At 44.6% G+C, this 11,699-nt stretch overlaps 1 protein-coding gene across 1 annotated transcript; it reads left to right on the top strand.

The window, feature by feature from the left end:
* Positions 1-2,549: 2,549 nt before the first annotated feature.
* sox4a (SRY-box transcription factor 4a) lies at positions 2,550-6,149 on the top strand. Its single transcript, XM_008294560.1, has one exon. The coding sequence runs from the start codon at positions 3,030-3,032 to the stop codon at positions 4,143-4,145; it is 1,116 nt and encodes a 371-aa protein (XP_008292782.1). The 5' UTR covers positions 2,550-3,029; the 3' UTR covers positions 4,146-6,149.
* The last annotated feature ends 5,550 nt before the right edge of the window (positions 6,150-11,699 follow it).

Raw genomic sequence — 11,699 nt, 5'->3', positions numbered from 1 at the left:
AGTTAGGGCTGGACACACACACACACACACACACACAAAGGCCTCATTGTGTTTGACCCCGGATGACGAGCAGGCAGGTCAAATTGGCGCGTCATTCCTAAGCAGTTGAAAAAGGCAAGTACATGGTAATGAGAACCTCTGTTTGAGATACATGCGCTCACACGCACAGCTCACTCCGTCTGTCTTCCGTTTCCATCTCTTCCCTTTCTGGTATTTTGGTTCCTCACTTTTTTTTACAACACACTGTGACGACTGTGTTTCTCTGTTATAGTAAAAAAAAAAAACAACTCCCTGCTACGAGGCACACAGTCACATGCTGAATGCTCATTTAGCCCACAGTTTGCTTCAGGGTTCTCCTGACATATCGGGTTAATGTTTATGTTTTATTAAAAATCGCATATTAAACACACCGTGTCAGTCACCTCAGGAATAACGGAGACTCCCGCCTCAGTGCAGCTGCAGTGAATGTGATGTTAATGTTATTTTTTTAAGGCTCCTTAAACAATTTCAGCATCTAAGTGTCCCAAGGTTACCAAAATTGCCGTGTCACACTTTGATATGAATGCAGCTCTGACTTAAAAACAAACAAAAAAAAAAAAATAAATTTCCATGTTTTTATTCATGAAAATACTTTGAAAACATCAGCACATCATCCTCAGGAAAAAAAAAAAAAACAACAACCTCACAGCAGCCCAACTCTAGTCGGAGCCACACACACTTTTAAGAAGTCGTAAGTGCCCCAGCCTCCCACAGCACTCTCTCATAATGACACTATCCCTTTAGGCGTCAACAGAGCTGAGACAAAGCGCCGGTGTATTTGGGGTAAACACATGGCTCCGGCAGCTCTGAAGATGACAGAGCGATAGGCCAGCGTGATGGGGCTCAGAATCCCGGTGCTGCCACAGCCGAGCATCTGCCAGCGACGTGGTGGAAAGCTACCTGACAGCTGCTTCTCACACATCAGATAAGATTACAGGTATACCTGCTACACCTGTTTAAACAAACCCTTGTGCGTGCGTGCCATTGTGTGTCTGTGTGTGTGTGTGTGTGTTAAGCCCGGGAAGGAGATAGAGGGAGATAGCAAACTAATCCAGTGGCAGGTGCACACTTGTAATTGGGGCAGCTAAAGATATAGACTGATGAAGGAGCTCATTATTATTTATGTGTTTGATTTATGTAAGCACAGACTGGGGGGGCGAAGGGGCTGAGTTGTGCATTTTTAAAGAGTTTATGACTTTTTTAGCTTGACATAAATCTGGCCATGAATTAAGAATACACATCATAAGTGAATAACTGATGTTATGTCAGAGTGTGCGAAGGTGTAATCAGGCAAAATAAATCCTTTTTTTTTTTTTTTTTGGTTAATTCTTGCCTCTAATTCCCTCTGGCTGTCATTAACTGAAGGTCGGAGTTGACCTTTTTTTTATTTATCACCAAGCTTGTGTTATGAAGCTGTGAAAAACACTTGTGTCAGTCAGTTATGCAGCAGGATCAAAGGGAGGCTTCGCTACCAGCTGATGGCATCACCTGCATGATTTAATGATGGCAACTCAAAGCAGTCGATTACAGGACGGAGATAAATCTGCTGTACATGGCAACACACAAGCACATACATATACACAATGCACGCCTGCTCCCTTTGGCTCTAGCCTGACATCTAGCGACACAGGCTGTAATGTGATCTTACATGACATTGACATGTTAACATAATGGGGCTGTGAAGGAGGAGGAATCTGAGCGGTTTGTGCAGGAGGCTGCTGCTGCTGCTGGAGTGAGTGTGACTTTTTTCTTTTCCCCTGTGTGGCCCTGATACATCATTCTGCCCACTTTCATTATATTTCTAATGATTGGTTTTCAGGTTTCTGGTTGACCACGGTGCACTGATGTAGAGCGTAAAGTAAAAAAAAAAAAACTCTCATCACCTAACCTGCGTCTGTTTATACGGCCTCCTGTGATGTAATGATGTGAGCTGGTGTTATAATGATTTGCAAATAACAGGTTGGGTGAGCTATGTTTGGGTGGGTTTGCCCTCTGCTGCATCCCTGCTCACCACACTGCAGCGTGACTAACACAACATGTTGTGGCTGCTTTTTGTGTTTTCTCAGCATCCTTGCACCCCCCCTCCACATATTACACAGAATCTAAATTTAGTCAGTGTTCATTCACATGAAACTAATGTGGCTCTAAGTTTATCCTCACAAGCTTCCACATGCAGCTGGAGAAAGGACACTGCGTTCCTTTAAAACACACTCACACACATAAACATATATATATATTTAAATTTTTTATATTAATACAGACACACACACACACACAGTTCGTCTTTCTTCCAGTGGAGTCTGACAGGAATGAGGTCAGACACACGATCCTCATTGCACATTATTATTATTATTACCCGTTTTTTTATTCAGCCAATGGGAGGCCAGGGGGGCGTGGCCCTGCTGAAAAATCAGGATGGAGACAGGCGCTGATTGGCCTTCACGTCTCGCGATGAGGGTATAAAGCGGCGAGGTTCTCGTTGTTGTGTTTACAGTAATATTACAGAGCGCACAGGAAACAGGGAGACTATGAGAAAGCGCAGCCGCTCCATTCAACCACATGGTTCCTCAACCGCACAGACAAGCTGCGCTGCAGACAGCCAGGTTCACATAAGGGACTCGCACTGCTGTTGCCCACAGCGGCGCGTTTTGAGCCTTGCAGGGCGAGTTTTCAGCCGCACAGGCAGTTGAAAGTAACTGTTAAATAGTTTCGGATTTATTTTTTGTTTTTTTTCTCTCCGTGAAGCGCACTGGTAAAAGTTAAAGAGACCCAGCGTCTCCAAAACGGGCTGAACTGAAAAGAGACAGAGAAGAGACTTGGATGAACTTTTTCCTTTTAGACCTGCGTCCAACAGTGGTCTGGGTCTAAAGCGCCTGAAATAAGAACAAGTGAGGAATATTTTTGTGAAGCCTACAAGGCAATTTTTGCGCACTTGAACTTTGTCAAAGCACTGCACTGAGCAGAGTGTTTCCAGACACTTGGAGGAAGAGATGGTGCAGCACATGAGCCAGACAGAGAGCGCCCACGCTCACTCACCCGGCGGGGACTCCACGGACACCGGAGAAATGGACTTGGAGATGGATGCGTCTCCGACCCCAGAGTCCCCCTCCTCTCGGGAGCGCAGCGACTTGGCGTGGTGCAAAACTCCGACGGGACACATCAAGAGACCCATGAACGCGTTCATGGTGTGGTCCCAGATCGAGAGGAGGAAGATTATGGAGCAGTCGCCGGACATGCACAACGCGGAGATCTCCAAGCGGCTGGGGAAGCGCTGGAAGCTGCTGAAAGACACAGACAAGATCCCGTTCATCCGCGAGGCGGAGCGGCTCAGACTCAAACACATGGCCGACTACCCAGACTACAAGTACCGGCCCAGGAAGAAGGTCAAGTCGGGAAGCGGAGCGAGCAAGCAGGCAGACCGTGGGGAGAAGAGCGGGGAGCGCAGCAAAGCTTCCGCTAAAAGAAGCCCCGCGTCCAAAGGAGTGAGCAGGACGCACAAACAGGGCAGCAGCATCAAGAGCGCTCCGGGGCAGGACTATGCGTCTCCCGGTGATCACCAGTCGCTCTTCAAATCCAGGTCAGTGTCTGGGGCCAGGCAGATCCCGGAGAAGCGCACCGGAGAGGCGAGGCGCGCCCACATGTTCGGCGGGGCAGGCAGTCTGGAGAGCGGGCCTCCCTCCGTGGGAGTCCCGGCCAGTCCCACCCTGAGCAGCTCGGCGGAGTCCAGCGACCCGCTCAGCCTGTACGAGGAGCAGAGTCCGGCGGCCAGCGAGTCTTCACACACCGCGCGCCTCAGGTACGCTCGCGCTTCCTCCCCGACACCGTCAGCATCTCACTCTTCCTCATCTGTGTCATCCTCATCGTCAGACGAAGAGTTTGAAGACGAGCGGCTCGACCTGAACCCGAGCCCCGGCTTTGAGAGCATGTCTCTGGGCGGCATGGGCTTCTCTGACGCGGAGCTGGACCGGGACTTGGACTGGAGCTTCGGGGAGTGCGGGGCGGGATCTCACTTCGACTTCTCCGACTACTGCACCCCGGAGGTCAGCGAGATGATCTCAGGAGACTGGCTGGAGTCCACCATCTCCAACCTGGTGTTCACCTACTGAAACGACCACGGTGGAGAGGAACGGCGGCGCCTCCCCCCACCCCGCGTTTTGAACTGTTCAACCCCCCAGACAGGCGTGTGCGTCCAGACCAGAATATTTCCGCCATTCTTTCACTACACAAGGGAGAGTGAAAACAGGAAAGAAAAGGTGGCCTGTGTGCGCGTTGAAGCCCAGGTACGCGCGGCTCGCAGACTTGGACAGCGCTCAGTGCGCTTGACGGGAACGCGCAGACGGGGGGGAAATGCTTAGTTTGCATTTGGACACAGAGGAGGAGTGAATGTAAGCAGAGAGCAGTGAAACACACGGACTTCAGCTCAAATGTTCAACCCAATCCGCAGAGGATGAGGACTGAAACTGAACTTTGAATATTAATGTTATTTTGGGTGGTCGGGAAAAGGGACACTTACTGGAGAGCTCGTCATGTTGGGTTTTGTTTAAGATATAGCCAATTCACATTGACCATCAAGTTGCTATTCAGGTGTAATTTTTTTCCAAACTCGAAATCGTTTCAATATCAACACGCATGCCCTCCACGATAAGGAGGATTTTGTTGTTGTTAAATGCGTAAAAATGTTCATTGCTGCGTAATTACGCAATTTGTGTGACCATAGGACACAATTCACTATCACCAGCTTCTCTTTCAACGGCAGGACTTAAAACAAAGACTGACTCAAAACTTCAGAAACCCTTTTCTGAACCTTTTTAAACACTCAGTGCACAATTCAGGACCAATGTTCCCCGACGCGCATTCTTTCTGCCTAGTGCTTCAACTTTGTAGTTCCTCTGTGTCAGATGACGTTTTTTTATATTGATGTATTTATACCGGCCAAACTTTTTTATACATAGAAGTATTGTTCTCGTACAGGTCTCGTTTGTGTTTGTGCACATACACCTGTCTGTATCCAGCGCGGAAGGGCTAGAAGTGTATCTTATTTAAAATGTCTGACTTCTCTCACTTTTAAGGAGATTTGAGTGTGTCATGATTTTCTACTTGTATTTTTGTACAAAATCTATAGAAAGGGGGTTTTCCGGCGAGTGGGTAGCCTACAACATTGTTGTTTGGATCTACATTGGTGTTTAGACGTGCAGAGGGGGGTTTGTTTGGCACAATCTGACCTCACACAGTGTTTACAGTATTTACCTACATGCTTCTTAATGGCACAGTGACTCCAGTTTCACCAGCCAAGTAAACAAAGCGCCACTGAGGCTCCCAGTCTGAGTGGTGACTGTGTTTCCAGTACACACAGACCTAAAGTTTATGAGTGAAAGATCCCAGAGAGTCACTGTTTGGATAGAGCTAATACCTCTGTGTGCTTTTTATCAAGATAAGTTTTATTTGAACCACTGGATGGAATTTCACACTCATTCCACTTTGCCTAGACTTTGGAGGGAGGGAGATGTATGAAGTGCTTCATCTGTTATTGCGCAAATTGCATCAAAAAAATAGTATTTAACCTTTCTGTACCTGTTGGCTAAGTATAGCAGGCTAATTGTTTTCCTATATTATGGCATGGCAAATAGCATTTGTATTTCAGATTCAGGTATATGTAGCTATAGCTGTTGTGTTTAAGATTTTTAAAGAATAATAACATGAAGATATTTATGTAAACTGACTGTACTATAAGCAAAGATTGTGTGTTTTATGTATGATGATGATGATCAACGACAGGCACTAGGACAGCCATCTTTGGACATCCTTATGTTGAAGATGATTGTGGTCCAGGAGTTTCTTTCTTTTTTTTTCTTTTTTCTTTTTTTTTTTTTTTTAACTTCAAGACATTTTTTTTTCTATCGTCCTTTTTCTTTTTTCATTTGTGCAATATGCTGTGTATGATCATGTTTTGTCCAATCATGCCAATATCATTTGATGTTTATTGCTCAAAACCAGCCAATGTTTGGGTCAATCACTGCCTCTCAGACCTCTGTACAGATTGTCGTTTTTTTATTTGTTTTTTTTTTTCTTCCAAGAAGGAAATAAAATCAGCTGGAACTGAAAAGTGGAAATTGTTTGTAACTTGTGGTTTTTCACACAGTTTGAACCCTTTAAACAAGCAAAAAAAATGAAGCACCATCATGTGGTTACCTAACAGTTATAAGTACCACAGAGGAGATAGCCGGAGCAGTCACACAACACCGAGCTCGCTGAACAAAAGGTGAGCCTGTGTTCTTCTCATTCCAGAGCTTTGTCCAAAATCCACAATCTTGATGTTTACTTTGTGTTTGTGCATGTGTGCGTGTGAATATGCATGCACGCATGTGAGTGTTTGCTGTAGGTAAGTGTGCAGCTGCAGACTGAATCAATAGCCGCCCCGCGAATCGATAGGAGTGGTCTCTTTCTCCCTCTCTTACTCCGTCTGATTCTACACGTGCAGAAAACGTGGCTGCCATGGAAACACTGTATCCAAGAGAGAGGTTGCAATCCGCTGGGGAGCAGCATGGCACTCGTGTGTGTGTGTGTGTGTGTGTGTGTGAGGGATAAGGGACACAGACTGATCCATCAGGGTGGGGTGTGTGTGTGTGTTTGGGGTGGTGTGTGTGGGGGGGGTGGCAGACATTTCTGCAAGGCATGACTGGAATAAAGGAGGAGGAGGAGGCGTGTGTGTCTGTCTGTGGGTGTGTGTGCCAAAGGGAGGGTGCATAGAGGGGGTGTTTGTCTGTCCTGGTGGATTGTGCAGGAGACTGCTCCCAAATCCAATTAATTCCTTCTGGATGCATTCATTTGTCTCGTACATCTGACGAGAAAGAGAGGGAGGAAGACAGAGAGAGAGACCCCTAAGGTACAGTATTTAGTGTGTATCAATTTACGCCCTATTCCACAAGAGACATTGGTAATTATTTCCATCTCTCTCTCTGTCAGGAGAGCAGGGTCGTCTCCAGCTTTCCTCTGACATCTCGGGCTGGGTAATGAGAAAGATAAGGCATGGTCATTACACACACCATCCCAAAGACGAGACACCGGCCCCCAGATGTCTGCAATAAGCTTGACATCACACAGGGAGTCGTGCGCGAGGTGTGTCTGAGGTGTTCCTGTCTCAGAAAAGAAAAGAAAAAAAAAAAAGTCCTCGGAGTTTGGTGGACGCTGGGAAACAAAAAACAACAAAAAAAGACACACATGTTTACACACTGACCCACATAAAGACACATGCGTGAGTGTGCCGCACACTTAACCTTCATGGCTGATTAGTTTATTTGGTCCCCGTGTTAACCTGAGTGAGTCAGACGAGATCAAGTCAGTGTGTCTGCTTAGAATGCAGGTCACAAACAAAACAGTTACATGAGTGTACAGCAGTTCAGAACCAAATACATGTTTTGCTTGAAATAGTCAGTTTGAAACTTCTAAAATCATCATGAAGTTTGACATGAAATGAACTGGTTTACCTGTCCACCTCTGTGTTCAGTCAGAACATTTTTGTATACATATAACAGCATATTTACTCTGGATCAGTATTTATCTGACTACTGTCAGCACTGGTTCCTTTGTCAGATTCAGATTATGTGCATACAATGTTGGAAGAAGTATTCACAGCTTTACAAGGAAAAGTCCTACATGAAAAACCCCAACTTAAGTAAAAATATTTAAATATCAGCAGCAAAATGTAGTTAAAGTATTGAAGTAAAGCTCCTCTGACTGATTATTATTATATGTGACATCATCAGTAGCTGCTGCAGGTTTGAACTACTTCCATTCACTTTTGTATTCAGTTACAGCAGATAAATCTGAGGTCTTATCACATGATTCATGGAAGAGGAGAGACGAGGAAAAAAAAAAACTTAAGTTCTGATCCACAAATCTGTTTTCAGTTTTTGGACTTTTTCTCTCATCTTTGATCTTTGCTGAGATATTGGATCATTTGAACATTTAACTGAAATGAAACCATGTGAAAAGTTTAGAGGGGGGGAAAAAAATCACTATTTGGTGGAGCTGTTAACAAGTCATAAACATTTGAAATATGAGCTGACTACACGCTGCTTTTTTGGAAGAAGCCAAAAAAGAAAAAAGAAAGAAAGGTCGAAAACCACCAGTTTAATCTTTAATGTATTTAAAGAGATGGTTTTATCACCCAGAGTGTAAAATCTTCATCTTTAAAGCTGTCAGATATATGTACTGGGGTGAAAAAAGGTAATAGTTCCTTCTGAAATGTAATCAAGTGGATGTTTAGAGTAGCACACAATAAGTAGAGTACTTAGTTACTTTCCAACCCTGCAATAAAACATACGATGAACTCATAAAAAGCAACATATATTTAAATTAAATCAGCTTTTTACTGGCTTGTGGCCCCTTATGTGTAAATAGAAAGCAGAGTGTAACTGGAGTTTCTTGTAATGTGATATTTAACCCATGTACAAGACATCTGTATGGATATTCTACACTATGTAAGCTCAGACATTAGTTATTACAGGATGTATTTCCTCCATGTGGGAGCAAAGATAACTTGCACTATAGCTGCACAGGTAGCACATCTAAGTCCCCGGGAATATTACAGCGATGCCATGTAAGATAAACATACCATAAAGTGAGAAGAGATCCCTGCTCACCGCCGAGCTGATACACTGTCAGTCCCTGTGGGAACATTATAGGAATCATATAGAATATCATATTGATAGCGCGCCGGATAAAAGTACAATTAAATCAATATAAACGTGCTTTTGAACACCGCAGCTGCATTTGCGGTCCCTCCAGAATACTACAGGAGCATCAGAGCGATTTTTCACACGCTGATGATGAAGTTGAAGGCGGGACACAAAGTCAGAGAAGGCACGAACACACAAAGAAACACACAAACACCGCTGTGGTGGCACGAAGCCCAACTTTGTTCTCATTGATTCCAGCCAGTTGCGCCTCCGTCGTTTTGTAGAGGGGGGGAGTCGAAGAAAACATAAAGATGGTGGTTTAACCGATAGAAAGTGAAGAGATGAAAGAAAAAAAAAGTTTCAGGAGGGAGACTGAACTTTTATCCCGACTCATGTATCAGCGTTATGGGTAGAGAGACAAAGGAAAGAGGAGGGAAACCTGAAGGATGTCGGTGCGTAAAAGTTCGCAAAAGTGGTACCACCAAGGCACAGAAGGAGACAGGTAGGCTGTAATCACCTCTTTGTTATTAATAACCTCCCTTTGTTTCACAGCAATGCGCCCCACATGGGCTTTATTTATTTATTTTTTGCTTTTTTATAAAGATTGCTCTGTCATCTTAAAGATAAGATTTGCCTTTTGCTTCGCAGGGAGTGAGGGGAAAATGTTGTCTCAGAGGAGAGATTGCCTGCTTTTATTGCTGTATAAAATGTGCTGTAAAGGTAGTTTTCGGGGGAATGAGTGATGCTGATTCTCCACCATAAAGTGCAACTTGTGCCAGGCACGCTCCAGCAACTGCAGCCAGTTTAACAGATGACAGCAAATGTAGCTGCAAAGTTTTGTCCAGTAAATAATTCTGACAATTAAGGTAGTGGGCTTGCTGACTGCCCTGTTTCAGCACAGACAGGGCTGGACAGCGGCTGCCTGCCCTGGACTCATGTGAGAGTGTGTCTTTAAAGCATCTGTGCATGTGACGGTTTGTTTGTGTAGTGTCTGATGGTTGGGGGACAGAAGCACATTACAGTACAATCCAGTAAAGTGGTCAGTCAGCACGGGGTTAAATGATGTCTGGCAGCACAGGGGTGGGCATAGGACATCTTTGCCCCCGGGGCTCCTGGCTTGGTAAACAGGGTAGTGCCCCCATTAAACTTCCATCAGCAGCTAAACTGTGGGCTGACACAAATTGACAGATCATACCAGGGCAGCAGCTGTAAACATACTGCCGGGGCTCCTTAATGGTGGACTGCTTTTCATACCAAACAATCTAAAAACATCAGCGATTGCAGCTCATGCACACATCGCCGTGTTATACATCAGCATGTCTGTCAATAACGCAGCTTGTTAAAATAAATCCTGGTGTTGACTCTGCTTGAAGCACTAGAGGCTCACTGATTGATGGTAATGTTGATTTAGGGACTGTGCAGAAGTGATTGGGTCGGGGGGAGGGAGATGGAAATGTATTTTCACTTTTTAAAAAAGTCTAAACTCCATCTTAGAGTTGCTAATATTCTCTTTGGACCTTCCCCACAAGAACAAAACAATACCTTCCCCCAGACATTTCAAATGCTACTGAATTGCTTCGACTCATTTCATAATTAAAGGTCCCATATTGTTCCCCTTTTCAGCAAATTAATCAAAGTGTCACATTTCCCCACAGTGTCTCGTTCAGCTTCTTTTTTTTCAGCCACATAGATGGTTCATTCTGCTCTGACTGTATAACCCTGGTTTTAGAGCTGTTCTAAACGGCCTGTTTTGTTTTGAAAGCCAATAAGCTGCTGCTCTACCTGTCCCCTTCAGGAAGAACATGCTGCCTGCATCTGTGATTGGCAGCGCCGAGCTGGGGGGGAGCCATAGGGGAGGAATGGCTGAAGTTAATATCTTCATATTTTAGCAGCTTTTATTTGACACCTCCAAGTTTATAACAACCAAAAAAAAAAAACATGATAAAAAGGATCTTCACCAAATGTTCTATATGCAACCTTTCAGAACCAGTTAATGTCACTGGAGCATCTCAGACTAGAACAAACCAGTTTTGTAAAACATGTTGAATAGCTGTCTGAGCTTGACTAAAGTTATCTTGACTTTAATAATAGTAATAATAATAATAATTGATCAGATTTATACAGCGCTTTTCTGGACACTCAAAGACGCTTTACACTGTCAATTATTCATTCACAGACATTCATTCTGGTGGTGGTAGCTATGATTGTAGCCACAGATGCCCTGGGGCAGACTGACAGAGGCGTGGCTGCCATTCTGCCCCTCCGGCCCCTCCAGCCCCTCCGACCACCACCTCAAACAATCCATTCATACGCATTCACACCAGGCAAGGTGGTGAAGTGTCTTGCCCAAGGACACAACGACCATGAAACAGGTTACAGGGCGGAATCGAACCGCCGACCTTCCGATCATCGACCGACTCGCTCTACCACCTGAGCCGCCCCTTTACCTGCCTCTTTATTCTCTGTTTCCACAGAAAACAGACGCATAAAGATCGGAGCGGACCAAACTCGAGCAGTGGAAGCAGAGAAGACCCAAAACAGCAGAAGAGACTTCCACCCTAAGTTGACATAGAAGTGCACATAAATGAGGTCAGTATCGTAAATAAAACGCTGATATTTTTAACTTCTTTGGCCTTGAGGTCACAGATGTGGGAGGTCACTCTTAGTCCCTTTGTAAGCGTGTGGAGGGACGCACATACACTGACATGTAGGGCTGCAATTTATGATTATTTCCATTGCTGATTCTCGTTTATTAGGATCCCCGTTAGCACCAGCATCAGCTATTCTTCCTGGGGTCCACACACATACGCACAGTCACACTTATACACACAACAACCACAAACATAACAACTCATCTCTTTAACTTCACAAAATAAGGAAGAGAAACAAATTGTCATTCAGTACACTATACATTAAATCATATACAGAATTATAAATCCATCATTATTAATCTGGAACGCATAATTCTTCATCACAGACATA

Source organism: Stegastes partitus, unplaced genomic scaffold, assembly GCF_000690725.1.
Source record: "Stegastes partitus isolate 25-593 unplaced genomic scaffold, Stegastes_partitus-1.0.2 Scaffold972, whole genome shotgun sequence".
Lineage (NCBI taxonomy): Eukaryota > Metazoa > Chordata > Actinopteri > Pomacentridae > Stegastes > Stegastes partitus.
This window is presented reverse-complemented; position numbering and strand designations above follow the sequence as displayed.